Below are 18,173 nucleotides of genomic sequence, written 5' to 3' on the forward strand. Positions count from 1 at the left end.
AACACATCATGTATATATTGTATATAACCATAGAATGTATATAGAAACAAGACAATGTTTCTTTGAACCAGGGTGTAAAGCACATAACACACATAACACATGATAACTTATGAAGGTAAGGATAAAATCTACAGATGAATCCAAGATAAATTACTAACTAAAATGCATTGAAATTAAATATTGTAAGGTACGAAACAAATTAACCAGCCACACTTCGAATACGATGTGGCAGGGAGTTCAGAAGCCTAATGGCCTGGGGGAAGAAACTGTTTAACTGTTTCTCATTGTGACCATTCTCGTTTTTATGAATTGCAGTCTCCTGCCTGATGGGAGAAAGTCAAAGGGGATGCTGGATCGATAGGTGGGATCCTTGATAATACTCAGACCACTGTGTGTGTGTGCAGCGCTCCTGATGACTGTCCCCGATGGATGCTAGGGAGACCCCAATGGTCCTCTCAGCTGTTAACACAGTCCTTTGTAGGGACTTCTGATCTGATGCTTGACTACTCCCATACCAGATGGAGAAGCAACTTGTCAGGGCGCTCTCAATGGTATTCCTGTAAAACAGAGTTAAGATGGGGGATAGGTGCCTTGCTTCCCTCAGTTGGAGGTGCTGCTATGCCTTCTTGTTCAGGGAGGTGATACTAAGGGACCAGGTGAGGTCATCTGTACTGTGGATTCCCAGGAACTTGGTGCACTTGACTCTCTCTACAGAGGAGCCATGTATTCACAGAGGGGGATGGTTTATCTGCAACTTGCTTAAGTCACAATGATTTCCTTTGTCTTCTCCACGTCCAGGCTTAGGTACTTCCTCTCACACCAATCCACCAGCCACTCCACTTCCTCTCTATACTCCATCTCATCATCGTTCTTGATAAGGCCAACCACTGTTGTGTCAACCACAAACCTGATGACACTTTTTGAGCTGGATCCTGCGACACAGTCATACGCCAGCAGTGTGAACACAGCATTAGGAGCACAGTGCTCAGTGTAATGGGACAAGAGACGCTACTGCCCACACGGACTGGCTGTGGCCTCTCTGTTAGGAAGTCCAGTATCCAATTGCAGAGGGAGGTGTTGAGACTCACCAAGGACAGTTTCCCCACCAATTTCAGGCATATGATGGTGTTGAGTGCCGAACTGAATTCTATAAACAGCAGTTTGATCTTCCAGAGGACCAGTTTGTTCCTTGCTATCCTTTTGATTTTAATATACTTTAGCTGTAGAAGCCCTTAGGATTCTTCACCTTGTCTGCTAGAGCAACTTCATTTTGGCCCTCCCGATTTCCTTCCTGTCTTCTCTTACATTTCTTGTATTCTTCAAGTACCTCATTTGCTCCTGCCTGCCTCTACCTGCTATACACGTCCTCCTTTTTCTTAACCTTGGCCTCAGCAACTTATCTCAGATGCTTAAGAAGAATGTGGTATCCTGCCCCAGTGACTATCATCCAGTCGCACTTAACATCCACTGTGATGAGAGGTTGGTGATGAAACACACTAACTCCTGCCTGAAAAGTGACTTAGATCTGCTTCAATTTGTCTACCAGCACAACAGGTCCACAGCAGATGCCATTTCATTGGACCCTAGTCAGTTCAGATTGGCAACGTCTCCTCGACGGTTTCCAACAGCACAGGTGTACCACAAGGCTGTGTGCTTGGCCCCCTGCTCTACTTGCTTTACACTTATGACTGTGAGGCTAAACAAAGTCCCAATGCCAAATTTAAGTTTGCTGTTGACATCACTGTCGCTGGCCAAATCAAAGGTGGTGATGAATCAGCATATAGGAGGGAGGTTGAAAATCTGGCTGAGTGGTGCCATAAAAAAAACAACCAATGTCAGCAAGACCAAGGAGCTGATTATTGACTTCAGGAGGAGGAAACCAGAGGTCCACAAGTCACCCCTAATTAGTGGATCACAAGTGGAAGTTGTCAGTAACTTTCAATTTCTCAGTGTTATCATTTCAGAGGTCCTATCCTGGGCCCGGCACATAAGTGGAATTACAAAGAAAGCACAGCAGCGCCTTTATTTCCTTCGTAGTTTTGTGAACGTTCGGCATGACATCTAATACTTTGACAAGCTTCTATAGATGTGTGGTGGGGAATTTATTGACTGTTTGCATCACAGCCTGACATGGAAATACCAATGCCCTTGAATGGAAAATTACAGTCCAGTCCATCATGGGTAAAGCCCTCCCCTCTACTGAGTACATCGACATGGAGTGCTGTCGCAGGAAAGCAGCATCCATCATCAGGGACCCCCACCACCCAGGTCAGGCTGTCTTCTTGCTGCTGCCATCAGGAAAGAGGTACAGGAGCCTCCGGACCCAGACCATCAGGTTCAAGAACAGTTAATACTCCTCAATTATCAGGCTCTTGAACCAATTGCCCCCTTCACTGAATAGTTCCCACAATCTATGAATTCACTTTCAAGGACTCTTCATCTCATGTTCTCAATATTTATTGTATATTTATTTTTTTTCTGTTTGATATTTGCACAGTTTGTTGTCTTTTGCACATTGGTTGTTTGTCTGCCCTACTGGGTGCAATCTTCCATTGATTCTGTTATCTTCTTAAATTTAGTGAGTATTCCCACAAGAAAATGAATTTCAGTGTTGTATGTGGTGACACATACAGTATGTACTTTGATAATAAAGTTACTTCGAACTTTAAATATCCCTCAAAAATCAAAGTTCCCTAAACCTGTTATCATTGCCTTTTTTTTCTGACAGGAACCTAAAAATTCTGTACTCTCACTTACCAAGTGTCCCAATCTGCAATTCCCAGGTCCTGTCTGATACCTTGAAAATATGCCTTTCTCCAATTTAGAATCTCAACCTGGAGACCAGCCTATCGTTTTCCATCATTTACTTTTAAATTAATGGCATTATGATCACTAAATGCAAAGTGCTCCCCTACACAAACTTCTGTCACCTACCCTGTCTCATTTCCTAATAGGAGATCACCAAAGACAAATGACAGATTCTAAGGAAATTTCTCAGGGCTATTGAAGGTGATGGGCTATTAATGTGCAGATTACAAAAATGTCTGGAGTTGTACTCCGCAGCATTGAGCATGGTTTTCAGTTTATTCTCATGGTGGGGACTCTGATACCACAGAAACTGGCCTCCCACAAACCTGGGCATTTGCTCAATTGTAAATAACGTTCCACTTGTCAGAGTGGCCTGTAGAGGGAAGTCACTGACAAAATATCCAATCAGCACTGTAAGTGAGGGGTGACAAGTAGGAAGTTGCTGCTGTGAGGGGAATTGAGGAAAATAGTAAAGGGATCTAGTTAGATAAGTTCAAGGGGAGAGGGATGAGGAGGGGGAAGAAGGATTGATACTGACAAATGACAGGTCTTTGTGGGGAACATGGCACACCCTCTCAGGGTAATTAAGTGACCTGCCACGTCTGTTCCTGCAACTGGCTTCTCCACACTGCATTTTACTTTAATGCAAGGAATGAGACTCAAAAGTTCAAAGTACATTTACTATCAAAGCAGATGTATGTGCAACTCTAAGATTCATTTTATTGCACGCACTCACAGTAAATCCAAGAAACACAACAGAAGCAAGGAAAGACCATTCCCAACAGGACAAACAAAGCAACTAATGTGCAAAGGACAACAGTCTGTGCAAATACAAAAGAAAAAAAAGGAGAAATAATAATAATAAATAAATAAGCAATAAGTATCAAGATGAAAGTGAGTCCATAGGTTGTGGGAACAGTTCAGTGCTAAAGTGAGTGAAGTTATCCCCTCTGATTCCAGAGCATGATGGTTGGGGGGTAATAACAGTTCCTGAACTTGTTGTGTCTGTTGTGAGGTTCCTGTATCTTCTAGCTGAAGGTAGCAGTGAGAAGAGAGCCTGGCCTGGGTAACGGGAGCCCTTGATGGACGAATGCTGCTTTCCTATGACAGCACTCCATGTGTATATGCTCAATGGTAAGGGGGGGGGGCTTTACCCATGAAGGACTTTTTTGTAGGGCTTTCTGTTCAAGGGCATTTGTGTTTCCATACCAGGCCAAGTTATTTCTAGGCCAAAAATTTGGTCAGTCTGACAGGGTGGAAGTTTGTTGGGAGCTGGAAACAGCTGATGCGGGGATCAGTTGGCAGCTAGCCTTAGACTGCTGAGCTGGTGTCACAGGCTAGAAATCAGACCCTGTAACATAATGAGGGCCAAACCCCACATTTCCTTTCACCGATTAAAGAAGCAAAACCAACGATGGAATGGGATGTTTCCAGCTGAAGTTATGGAACTGCAGAGGATCTCAAATTCTAGGCAACCAGAAATGCAAGATTTCAAAGGCTGGCCTCTCTCTTTGGTTTCCTTGATGCCCCCTCTAAACACTCTCATCTCACCCTCCAAACATGCACTTCCAGTGCATCCTAATGCGTGGATTCAGTGGGAAATATCCACAATTCCCTTCACCTCCAAACCCAGCACGCAGATCCTGCTTCACCCAGTCAGTTCCGCCCGCAGAATCTTTGTTGTTCTAGATTACAGTATCTGCAGTCCCTTGAGCCTCCTTGCAATTCTGGATGTCCCATAGATACCCAGCGTCAATGTTTTATCTTGATTTGAAGTTGGACCCATTCAGGCCAGAATGGTACATTCACAGAGAAGTGTGATCACGTGCTTTCACAAACGACAAGCCAGCAAAACCAAGTCCACTTGGAGTGCAGTCGAGCTAAGATGACTCTATCAGTGGGACGTTATGTTGCGGTTATAAAGACTTTGTTGAGGCTTTGTTGTTGAGACTTTCTTGAATATTATGTTCAGTTTTGGTCACCCTCTTATAGGAAAGATACCACAGGTGGAAAAAATGCAGGGGAGATGTATGATGATGTTGTGAGGATTTGAGGGACTGAGTTATAGGCTACACAGTCTAGGACTTTGCTCTTTGCAGCATAGTCATACTTTATTGATCCTGGGGGAAATTGGTTTTCATTACAGTTGCTCCATAAATAATAAATAGTAATAGAACCATCAATAGTTAAATAGTAATATGTAAATTATACCAGGAAATTATGAAATAAATCCAGGACCAGCCTATTGGCTCAGGGTGTCTGACCTGCCAAGGGAGGAGTTGTAAAGTTTGATTGCCACAGGCAGGAATGACTTCCTATGACGCTCTGTGTTGCATCTCGGTGGAATGAGTCTCTGGCTGAATGTACTCCTGTGCCCACCCAGTCCATTATGTAGTGGATGGGAGACATTGACCAAGATGGCATGCAACTTGGACAGCATCCTCTTTTCAGACACCATAGGTGTAAGAAGAGAGGGTAAACATTTAATAACAATCTTAGGGACAGCCTTTTCACCCAGAGCCTGCTGAGTAAATGGAATGAGCTGCCAGAAGAAAGGGGTGAGACAGATAACATTAAAAGGTACTTTGACAGGATAGAAAAAGCCTTAAGTGACGTGGGCCAAATGTTGGCAAGTATGGTTAGCTTAGATGGGTAACATGGAGAGAAAATTGAAGAGGGTGATGAATACAGGACTTATGCTGTTATATTTGAATGCATACTGTATATGAAATAAGGCAAATGTTGTAGCATAGTTATAAATTAGTAGGTATAACATTGTGGGTATCATTGAGTTGTGGCTGACAGAAGAGCTCAACATCCAAGGATACAAACCCTACCAAAAGGAAAGGCATATGGACAGAGCGGGCGGGTGTCTCTGTTGGTAAAAAAAATGAAATCAAATTCTTAGAGAGTTGCTACATAAGATCAGAAGACACTAGCAGGGATGATGGCAAAACAGCAATAGCTGAAGTTTCTGGGGGTAATTTGGAAGGCACAGGATCAGTTCATTGCATTCAAGAAGCATCCTGAAGGGAGGATAGGACAACCATGGCTAAAAGGGGAAGCCAAAGACAGCATTAAAGAAAAAAGATAGGGCATACAAAAAGAAGCAGAAAGCTAGAGCCCATGGTATTACAGGAAAGGTGCCAACATGGACAGACTGGCAGGAGGAAAAGGATGCAAATATAGGGGGCCTTTTCTAGTTGGCGGCCAGTGACTAGTGGTTTCCCGCAGGGGTCAGTAATGGGACAGCTTCTTTTCACATTATACACCAGCGATCTGGGTGACAGAATCGATGGCTTTGTGGCCAAATTTGCGGATGATATGAAGATAGGTGGAGGGGTAGGTAGCGTTGTGGAAGCAGGGAATCAGCAGAAGGACTTAGACAGATTAGGAAAATGGGCAAAGAAATGGCAGATGGAATATAGTGTAGGAATGTACTTTGGTAGAAGGAATAAAGGCATAGACTATTTTCAAAACAGGGAGTGAATTCTGAACGTGGATGCAAAGAGACTTGGGAGTCCTAGTGCAGGATTCCCAAAGGTTAATTTGCAAGTTGAGCAAAGTAAGGAAGGCAACTGCAATGTCACCATTCATTTCAAGAGGACTAGAATATAAAAGCAAGGATGTATCACTGAGGCTTTCTAAGGCATTGGTCAGACTGCACTTGGAATTACATGAGCAGTTGTGGGTCCCTTATCACAGAAAGGATGTGCTGGCGTTGGAGGGGGTCCAGAGGAGGTTAATGAAAGGGGTAATGTATGTGAAGCATTCAATATCTCTGAGGCTGTACTCACTGAATTTAGAAGAATGAGGGAGATCTCACTGAAACCAATTGAACATTGATAGGCCTAGATAAAGTGGAAGTGGAGAGGATGTTTCCTATAGGGGGTGAGTCTGGGACCAGGGGGCACAGCTTCAGAATTGAGGCTCGTCCCTTTAGAAGAGAGACGAGCCAGAGGATGGTGAATCCGTGGAATTCCTTGCCACGAATGGCTGTGGAGGCCAAGTCATTGGATATATTTAATGCGAAGGTTGATAGGTTCATGATTACTATGGGGATCAAAGGTTAAGGGGAGAAGGCAGGAAAATGTGGTTCAGAGGGATAAATCAGTCATGATTGACTGGTGGAGCATTAACGATGGGCCAAGTGGGCTAATTCCGCTCATCTTATGTTCTGTCATCTTCATGGGACCTTGGCTGGCATGAGTCAGTTGGGTTGAAGTGCATTTTACATGCTGTATGTTTCAATGTCTGAGCTAAGCACACGGTGAGTGGTAGTGGGGTACAGATGGGTGGGAGGTCTGACCTGGAGTGACATAAAGCCTCATTTCACCTCTGACCCTCTCCCCTCTGGCAGGTGTAGTGGTCACTGGCAAAGAGAGTGATGAAGGACAGCACGGGGAAGGAGGAGATCAAGATGAACGTGAAGAGCGGAGGTATATTGCACATTGCTGCCCGTTACTACAGGGACATGAGTGTGTGGGAAGGGCTCAGGAAACTGCTGAAAGGGCTGTTCAACATAGAAAAACAGGCCCCTCCCACAGGAACCCTTGGGTCTGATTCACTGCCCTGCCGAACTGGTCTCTTGGCCCAAAACTCTCCAGCTCCGGACTAAAACGCCCCACTCATCCATTCATTCCATGTACTGCATTTCCTCTTGATCCTTCTGCATTCCCTCCTCCACTCCCCTCACTCTCTCCCCACTCACCCCTCCACTCCACTCACTCCCTTTCCATTCCCTCCTCCACTCCCCTCACTCCCTCTCCATTCCCTCCTCCACTCCCCTCATTCCCTCTCCATTCCCTCCTCCACTCCCCTCATTCCCTCTCCATTCCCTCCTCCACTCCACTCATTCCCTCTCCATTCCCTCCTCCACTCCACTGACACCCTCCATTCCCTCACTCCCTCTCCATTCCCTCCTCCACTCCCCTCACTCCCTCTCCATTCCCTCCTCCACTCCCCTCATTCCCTCTCCATTCCCTCCTCCACTCCCTCACTCCCTCTCCATTCCCTCCTCCACTCCCCTCATTCCCTCTCCATTCCCTCCTCCACTCCATTGACACCCTCCACTCCCTCACTCCCTCTCCATTCCCTCCTCCACTCCCCTCATTCCCTCTCCATTCCCTCCTCCACTCCCCTCATTCCCCCTCCATTCCCTCCTCCACTCCATTGACACCCTCCACTCCCTCCACATTCCATCCTCCACTCTCCTCAATCCCTCCCTCACTTCTTCCTCATTCCCTCCTCCACTCCCCTCACTCCCTCCCCACTCACCCCTCCACTCCCCTCACTCCTTCCCCACTCACCCCTCCACTCCCGCCGCATTCCCTCCTCCACACCCCTCAGTCTCTCCCCATTCCCTCCCCCACTCCCCTCACTCCTTTCTCATTCCCCCTCCACTCCCCTCACATTCTCTTCACTCACGCCTCAGCTCCCCCTCCACCTTATTTTTCTCCATTCTCTTCACTCCCACTACTCCCTCCCTCCCCAATCCCTCCTCCACACCTCTTCATTGCCTCCCCACTGCCCCTCCTCTGTTCTCCACTCCCCTTCACTCATCGCTACTTCTCACTTCTTCATCCCACCCCCTACCCCGCCCCCTCCCTCCATATTCCCGTCCCACTCCTTCCCAACTCCCATCCCATTCCCTCCTCTTTCATTGCTTCCGCAGTTCCCTCCCTCCACCTTACTCTGCACTCCCTTCCTCTCCTCTATGCCTCCCCCACCCCAACTCCAATCCTCCCCTCCCCCTCCTCGGCCTGCTTTGCTGGATGCAGTTTAAAATTGGCAGACTGTTTAGTAACTCACTCATTAGTTACTTATTTTACAAATGTTTCTCCTTATTCGGAACGTTGTTGGTGATCGGACCATCTGGAACACATTACACACGTCCCCATCCCCAGCAGCACCCCCAGCCCAGCAATAGCATTGAAACCAGTGTTAATCAGCAGAGTTGAGGAATATCCCGCAGGGATTAGGCTGACTCATATCATGGCGGGGGGGCGGGCGGCGGAGGGTTGTTGCGGGGCAGTGTGGGATCTGATGGAGCTAATAAACCTGAAGCCTGGGCAGTGATCCAGGCAGCAGCTGGAATCCACAAATCACCGTGCAGCAGAAGCCGAACCCTGTTTTTATAACCTCAGAATAGAAGCTGGGATTGATGAAATCAACCACTGCCACTTTGCTATAAGCTCCTAGTCTACCCCCAAGTGTTCCTCAGAAGGGAATCTGCTGTCTGGGTCTCGATGTGACTTCAAACAACCATCAACATTGTTCCCTCTGAGGTGTCTCCTAAAGCTTCTAGCTGTGTGATTCCATCTACAATCTGCACAGTACTAACACACACACAGACACGCACACACACACACACACACACACACACACACTCTCCTCTCTCTCCCCTCCCCTTTCCCCCTCTCCCCCTCTCTCCTCTCTCCTCTCTCCTCTCTCCCCTCTCCCCTCTCCCTTCTCCCCCTCCCCTCTCCCCTCTCCCTCTCCCTCTCCCCTCTCCCCTCTCCCCCCTCCCCCCTCTGCCCCCTCTCTCCCCTCTCTCTCCTCTCTCCTCTCTCCCCTCTCCCCTCTCCCTTCTCCCCCTCCCCTCTCCCTCTCCCTCTCCCCCTCCCCTCTCCCCTCTCCCCTCTCCCCCTCTCCCCCTCTCTCCCCTCTCTCTCCTCTCTCCCCTCTCCCTTCCTCTCCCCTCTCCCCCTCCCCTCTCCCTCTCCCTCTCCCTCTCCCCTCTCCCTCTCCCTCTCCCTTCTCCCCTCTCCCGTCTCCCCCTCTCTCCCCTCTCCCCCCTCTCCGCCCTCTCTCCCACAAACCATGCACACACAGATAGACGTAGTCACAAACACAAATCACACACTCAGTGGCCACTATATTAAGTACCCCCTGTATCTAATAAAGTGGCCACTGATTGTATGTTCATGCTCTTCTGCTGCAGTAGCCCGGCCACCAAGTTACGAAGTGTTTTGCATTCAGAGATGATCTTTTGCACATCTCTGCTGTAACGTATGGATATTTGAGTTACTGTCGCTTTCCTGTCAGCTTGAACCACTCTTGCCTTTCCCCTCTGACACCTCTCATTAACCATTCTCCTCTGACCTCTCTCATTAACAAGGCATTCTCGCCCATAGAACTGTTGCTTACTGGACTTTTTTTGCTTTTTGCACCATTCTCTGTAAATTTTCGAGACTGTTGTATGTGAAAGTCCCAGGAGATCAGCCGTTTCTGAGATACTCAAACCACTCTGTCTGGCACCAACAATCATTCCACGGTCAAAGTTACTTAGACCGATTTTCTTCTCCATTCTGATGCTTAGTCTGAACAACGACTGAACCTCTTGACAATGTGTGCATGCATTTACGCATTGAGTTGCTGCCACTTGACTAATTAGATATTTCCATTAACAAGCAAATGTATGGGTGTACCTAATAAAGTGGCCATTGAGAGTACATGCACACATGACACACATACACATGCAAACACAGGCAGGCACACAGATAGATATGCACACCCACACACTGACAAATTCAGACGCACACATATATGCACACATACAGATATACTATGAACACATGTGCATACATAAACATTCACTCGTGCACGCGCGCGCGTGCACACACACACACACACACACACACACACACACACACACATTGCCAGCATCGATGAGCCAGTCCTGCACAGTAACTGTGTAGCTGGCAAATACTTGAATTTGTGACGCACCCTGGTGCCCTGGGAATCGAACTACATAACCCTGACAGTTATTCTAAAGAAACACAATCCACGTTCCTTCACTTTGCAACCGGATCTCTGACTTCCTGAACAGCAGAATGCAATAAGTAAGGACAGGCAGCAAGATATTTCATTTTAAAGTACATCTGTGCCTCTGCTTCTTCAGGGAGCTAAAGGAATTCAGTATGCCCCTCTTGAGCCATAGAAAGCATCCTAAGCAACATACACAACATGCTGGGGGAACTCTGCAGGCCAGGCAGCATCTATGGAAAAGAATAAGCAGTCTGCGTTTCGGGCCGAGACCCTTCTTTAGGACTGAAAAGCAAGGGATGTCATCAGAGATGTTCTCCTTTAAAGAAACACTTTCAGTACGCTGGATGAACTCAGCAGGTCAGGCAGCATCAGTCAGAAACAATGAGTCGATGTCTCGGGCCGGAACCCTTCATCAGGACTGTGTCCTCCTTTAAAGAACTGGGTTTCTCTCCCTCTACTATTGATGCTGCTCTCACCTGCATCTCCTCCATTTCCCATACATCCACGCTCATCCCATTTTCCCACCACCTTAAGAGTGATAGAGTCCCTCTTGTCCTTACCCACCACAGCATCAGCTTCCGCATCCAACACATCATCCTCCACAACTTCCACCATCTCCAAAGAGATACTACCACTAAACATATCTTCCCTCCCTCCCCAACCCCACTTTCTGCAGGGATCACGCCCTCCATGATTCCCTTGCCCATTCGCCCCTCCCCACTAATCTCTCTCTGGGCACCTACCCCATGAAACAGCCTAGGTGCTACACCTACCCATACAGCTCCTCCCTCACCCCCATCCAGGGCGCCAAACAGTCCTTCCAGGTGAGGCAACACTTCACCTGCAAATCTGCTGCGGTCGTCTATTGTGTCCAGTGCTCCTGATGTGGCCTCCTCTACGTTGGTGAGACCCGTCATAAATTGGGGGGCCACTTCGTCGAGGACCACCACATCATCTACCACAAGCGGGACGGGTGCAATGAATCGGTGGACTGGACTGTATTCAGGGATTCACCTTCGAACCTGGATGAGTATGTTGCAGCTGTTACCGACTTCATTAAAACCCGTGTGATGAGTGTGTGCCCACAAAGACTTACTGTACATTCCCAAACCAAAAGCCGTGGATGCTTTTGGAGGTACGTCGTCTGCTGAAGGCCATTTCTGTGGCATTCAAGTCTGGCGACCCAGGCCTGTACCAGAAAACCAGGTATGATTTGCGGAGGGCTGTTTCAAGGGCAAAAAGACAATTTCAAATGAGTTTGGAGGCGACATCGGATGTACAACAACTCTGGCAGGGTCTGTAAGACATTACTTCCTGCAAAGTGAAACCCAATAGTATGAATGGTAGCGATGTTTCACTACCAGATGAACTCAAAGCCTTCTATGCCCGCTTTAAAAGGGAGAACACAAGTACAGCTGTGAAGATCCCTGCTGCACCTGATGACTCTGTGATCTCTGTCTCAGAGGCTGATGTTAGACTGGCTTTAAAGAGAGTGAACCCTTGCAAGGTGGAAGATCCCAATGGAGTACCTGGTAATGCTCTGAAAACCCGTATCAACCATCTAGCGGGAGTATTCAAGGACATTTTCAACCTCTCACTGCTACGGGCAGAAGTTCCCACATGCTTCAAAAAAGCAACAATTATACCAGTGCCTAAGAAGAAGCTGCCTTAATGACTATCACCAGGTAGCACTCACATTGACAGTAATGAAATGCTTTGAGAGGTTGGTCATGACTAGACTGAACTCCTGCCTCAGCAAGGACCTGGACCCATTGCAATTTGCCTATCACCACCGTAGGTCAACGGTAGATGCAATCTCAATGGTTCTCCACACAGCTTTAGACCACCTGGACAACACAAACACCTATGTCAGGATGCTGTTCATCGACTATAGCTTAGCATTTAATACCATCATTCCCACAATCCTATTGAGATGTTGCAGAACCTGGGCCTCTGTACCTCCCTCTGCCATTGGACTCTTGACTTCCTAACCATAAGACCACAATCTATGCAGATTGGTGATAACATCTCCTCCTCGCTGATGATCAACACTGGCACACCTCAGGAGTGTGTGCTTAGCCCACTGCTCTATTCTCATGATTGTGTGGCTAGGCATAGCTCAAATACCATCTATATAAATTTGCTGATGACACAACCATTGTTGGTAGTATCTCAGGTGCTGAAAAGAGGCTGTACAGGAGTGAGATATGCCAACTAGTGGAGTGGTGCTGCAGCAATAACCTGGCACTCAACATTAGTAAGATGAAAGAGCTGATTGTGGACTTCAGAAAGGATAAGACGAAAGAACACATACCAATCCTCATAGAGGGATCAGAAGTGGAGAGAATGAGCAGTTTCAAGTTCCTGGGTGTCAAGATCTCTGAGGCTCTAACCTGGTCCCAACATATCGATGTAGTTATAAAGAAGGCAAGACAGCGGCTATACTTCATTAGGAGTTTGAAGAGATTTGGCATGTCAACAAATACACTCAAAAACTTCTATAGATGTACTGTGGAGAGCATTCTGACAGGCTGCATCACTGTCTGGTATGGAGGGGAGGCTACTGCACAGGACCGAAAGAAGCTGCAGAGGGCTGTAAATCTAGTCAGTTCCATCTTGGGTACTAGCTTACAAAGTACCCAGGACATCTTCAGGGAGCGGTGTCTCAGAAAGGCAGCGTCCATTATTAAAGACCTCCAGCACCCAGGGCATGTCCTTTTCTCACTGTTACCATCAGGTAGGAGATACAGAAGCCTGAAGGCACACACTCAGTGATTCAGGAACAGCTTCTTCCCCTCTGCCATCCGATTCCTAAATGGACATTGAACCCTTGAATACTAACTCTTTTTTTTAAATGTACAGTATTTCTGTTTTTTGCACATTTTTAAATCTACATATACTGTAATTTATTTATTTATTAATTATATTTATTTTCTTCCTCTGTTTTATGTATTGCATTGAACTGCTCCTGCTAAGTTAACAAATTTCACATAACGTGCCGGTGATAATAAACCTGATTCTGACTTCCTGTTGGCAAAACATTTTAATTGCAATTCCCATTCCCATTCCAACATATTGGTCTATGGCCTCCTGTTGTGCCAAGATAAGGGCATCCTCAGGGTGGAGGAGTGACACCTTACATTCCGTCTGGGTACCCTCCTGCATGATGGCATGAATATCGATTTCCAGTAAACAAATTCCATCCCACCCACTTCCTCTTCTCACTCCGACCCTTTACTACTTCTCACCTGCCTATGACTTCCCCGGGTAGCCCTCCCCTTCCCTTTCTCCACTCTCTTGTCCCATCAGATTCTTTCTTCTCCACCCTTTGACCTATCAGCTTCCAGCTAGCCTCTTTCCCCTCCCCCACCTTTTTATTCTGGCATTTCCCCCTTCCTTCTCACTCCAGAAGAAGGATCTTGGTCTGAAACGTCGGCTGTTTATCGTTTACCACAGATGTTGCCTGAACTGCTGAGTTCCTCCAATATTTTGTGTGTGTATTGCTCTGGATTTCCAGCATCTGCAGACTTTCTTGTGTTTATAGAAAGCATCCTGTCTAGATGCATAATGACTTGGAATGAAAACAACCTCCCCTACTTGGATTCTGTTTACACCTTTTGTTGCCTCAGTAAAGCAGAACAATCAAAGACCACTCCTACCCCAAACGTTCTCTCCCCCTCCCATCAGTCAGAAGATACAAAAGCCTGAAAGCACATTCTACCAGGCTGAAGGACAGCTTCTGTCAAGTTGTTATCAGACTCTGCAATGGTTCCCAGTGGAAGACTATTTACAAAAAGATGGGCTCTCGACCTCGTAATCTACCTCACTGTGGTCTTGCACCTTAATGTCTTCCTACATTGCACATTTCTTTAACTGTAACACTTTATTCTGTGTTATCTTGTTTGATTTTGTTCTTCTTCAATGTACTGATGTAATGAAATTATCTGCATGGAGAGTGGGTCGATACATGTGAAAATAATGAACAGATTTACCAATCTGCACACTTATTTCTTCTTACCCCTTGAAGGTGAGGATGCCCAGCCAGTCAGAAGACAGGAGGCACCAGGTGGAGGTGAGTCTGTGAATCGTGGGGAACAGGAGGGGGTGCAGATTGTGTCTGAGGGTAAAAGAGGGTAACACATGGGGGATGTGAGAGAGCGGGAGGGTGAGGGGTTAGAGAGAGGTATGGAAAGGAATGGAGGGAGAGCGACCCTCGTGGGTACAAAATGTAACAAGAATCACGGACTGATTGCTCCAATCTGTAATGACAGTGGGCAGTAGTCTCCCTGCGCAGAAGTTGGAAAGAAGGGAAAACTGGGAAGAGCTAGTCCCCCAGCCAGAAGGCACAATAACGATCCAGTCAGACTGAGAGAAGGGGTGAACAGATCATGTAAGGGAAACAATTAATCTGCACTCAGAAAGTTAGGGACTGGTCAGGGATAGTCAGCACGGATTTGTTGGTGGGAGATCCTGTCTAATTTAACTGAGCTCTTTAAAGAGATAAATATATTGATGAGATCTGTGTAGTTTACATGGATTTCTTTAAGGTCTTTAACAAGGTCCAACACCTTGGTCATATGAGAAGCATTCATAAGAAAAATACAAATTCAATATCAAGTATACATAATGACAAAAACAAACCTAATTAAAACAAATAGAACAAATGAACAAGGGCGTTTTTAGATCATAGAAGTGAAATGTGAAATGGTCATACTATTGTTATACCGTGGGGGTGATTAGGGTTTTGCCAGTAGGCTCGAGAAATGAATGGTTGAAGTGAAGTTCTCAAACCTGGTTGTGTGGGACTTTAGACTTGTGTACCTCCTTCTGGTGGAAGCTGTGGGAAGATGGCATGGCCTGGACGGCAGGGACCTTTGATGATGGATGTTGCCTTCATGAAGCAGTGTCTCCTGTAGGTACTACCGTTGGTGGGTGTGGTGGGGCCCGCGATGTATTGGGCTGAGTTCATTACTTTCCTCAGCTTCTTATATTCCCGTGCATTTGAATTGCTGCATCAGGCCATGGCGCACCCAGTCAGGATATCTTCAACAGTATATCTGTAAAAGTTTATTCGAGTGTTCGGCGGCAAGTCAAATATCCTTAGCTTCCTAAAAAAGTAAATACACTAGAGTCCCTTCCTTATGACTGCATCTACAGTACTGTGCAAGTTTTAGGTTTGTATATGTGTGTGTATGGAATACTGCGCAGAAGTTTTAAGTTTGTGTGTGTATATGTGTATATATGTATGTATATGTGTGTGTGTGTATATGTGTGTATATATACACACACACACACACACACACATACACACATACATATAGGCTGGGTTCATTCAGGGAAGGTTGAGAGAGTTTCAGAACCCATATATTTCATTAACTCTCTTCTCCTGAGTCACAGATTCCTACTGGGGGTGGGTAAGTTAGTCCCAAAGGAACAGGGCCACAGAGGCCTGTTCCGGGGGCATATCAACCTGTCTCATGCATCAGCACAGCTGGAAAATCTCCAGCACTTGGCTAAGTCTGGCCACTCCCAACTCCTGCCATCTGAGCATCTAACACATCCAAAACTGTCACTTGTATTTTGATACGAAAACTGAAAACTCCAGCAAGTAAGGCAGCAACTATGGAGTGAAACAGATTAACATTTTAAGTGAAGGACTCAATACCAGGACAGAGAAAGAAGAAGCTGCAGCTTAGTTTCAAGTTGCAGAGAGGACTGGCGAGGGGGTGAGTAGAACAAAGGGAATCCCTGTGTTAGAGTGTGGGGAGCGTTCCTGTGGGGAAGGGTTGTTAATGGGGTAAGAAGGCAATAAAGGAGTGTGATTGGAGCAAATCTCAGGTTAGGGTGTTCTAATGAAGAGGGAGAAATCGTTGAGCCAGTGTCAATGGGCAAAGATTTACAACAAAATGCTCAGGCTTGCTATAGAAGGGAAACTGAGTTGGAATTTGGAAACTGTGACCTGGTTTCCCATTTCAGGCTTCCACAGTGAACCATGCAAAGGCCACTGGTAAACAGGCAGTGGCAGCGCTGAGGTGGTGCCAGCAGAAATTACAATGGCACCACATAGTCATAGTCATACTTTATTGATCCCGGGGGAAATTGGTTTTCGTTACAGTTGCACCATAAATAATTAAACAGTAATAAAACCATAAATAGTTAAATAGTAATATGTAAATTATGCCAGTAAATTATGAAATAAGTCCAGGACCAGCCTACTGGCTCAGGGTGTCTCGCCTTCCAAGGGAGGAGTTGTAAAGTTTGATGGCCACAGGCAGGAATGACTTCCTGTGACGCTCTGTGTTGCATCTCGTTGGAATGAGTCTCTGGCTGAATGTACTCCTGTGCCCAACCAGTACATTATGTAGTGGATGGGAGACATTGTCCAAGATGGCATGCAACTTGGACAGCATCCTCTTTTCAGACACCACCGTCAGAGAGTCCAGTTCCATCCCCACAACATCACTGGCCTTACCAATGAGTTTGTTGATTCTGTTGGTGTCCGCTACCCTCAGCCTGCTTCCCCAGCACACAACAGCAAACGTGATAGCACTGGCCACCACAGACTCGTAGAATATCCTCAGCATCGTCCGGCAGATGTTAAAGGACCTCAGTCTCCTCAGGAAATAGAGACGGCTCTGACCCTTCTTGTAGACAGCCTCGGTGTTCTTTGACCAGTCCAGTTTATTGTCAATTCGTATCCCCAGGTATGTGTAATCCTCCACCACGTCCACACTGACTCCCTGGATGGAAACAGGGGTCGCCGGTACCTTAGCTCTCCTCAGGTCTACCACCAGCTCCTTAGTCTTTTTCACATTAAGCTGCAGATAATTCTGCTCACACCATGTGACAAAGTTTCCTACCGTAGCCCTGTACTCAGCCTCATCTCCCTTGCACCAGAAAGAAATTAACTGGTGCACCACCACAGCACCACAAAGAAATTAACTGAAATTTGACATACAAATTGCAGCTGCTTTCTCTGTATAGTTTTGAACACAGCTTGTTTCTCCAGTTGATCGAGTGAAACAGTGCCCCCAATTACCATAGCAACCATGCAGCAATAAAGTTATAAGCTCTGTGCTGGTCTAAGGTCAGATCCACGCTACACTTCTGCTTATTTGTTCGTTGTCAATGTCTTGCCATTGCTGTCCTCAGATCAGTTAAGCTGATCTAAGATCACTTAAGGTGGTGATGTCACTCACTCTCACTCACGCGAGAGATTGATAGTATACATCCAGGCGCAGATCCATGGTCTCACCAGACTAACGGATGCCCCACACACACATTGTTCTTTTGCAAGCTAGCGTGGGCCTGGCACATGCATTATTTTGGCCGGCGTGAAAAAATGGATCAATTTTTAGTGAGAAAATGACCTCATCCAGAGGAATCAGTGGTGTTTCAGCCCGAGCCTGTCTTAATTGAAAGTTTCATGCAGAAAGAAGTAAGTGGGGATGAGGACGACAGCAGTTCATCGAAGGAGTGCAAGGGCGAAGTAGAGGAACAAGAAATGGAGCGGGATTCAGAACAGAACGTGGATGAAGCTGCTCTTAGTGCGAGTGGGAATACTGTTAGCAATGTTAGCTAGCAGCCTGAGGAAG

General features: G+C 46.5%; 1 protein-coding gene across 1 annotated transcript in view; it reads left to right on the forward strand.

Annotated features, from left to right (window-relative positions):
• The window catches only part of LOC134339268 (C-type lectin domain family 17, member A-like), a 78,577-nt gene that overhangs the window by 18,658 nt on the left and 41,746 nt on the right, over positions 1 to 18,173 (forward strand). The window contains exons 2-3 of the mRNA XM_063035639.1: positions 7,169 to 7,247; positions 14,606 to 14,650. Coding sequence (XP_062891709.1) covers positions 7,196 to 7,247; positions 14,606 to 14,650 — 97 coding nt within the window. The 5' untranslated portion in view covers positions 7,169 to 7,195. The remainder of the gene's footprint in view (positions 1 to 7,168; positions 7,248 to 14,605; positions 14,651 to 18,173) is intronic.

Source organism: Mobula hypostoma, chromosome 29 (assembly GCF_963921235.1).
Source record: "Mobula hypostoma chromosome 29, sMobHyp1.1, whole genome shotgun sequence".
Classification (NCBI taxonomy): domain Eukaryota; kingdom Metazoa; phylum Chordata; class Chondrichthyes; order Myliobatiformes; family Myliobatidae; genus Mobula; species Mobula hypostoma.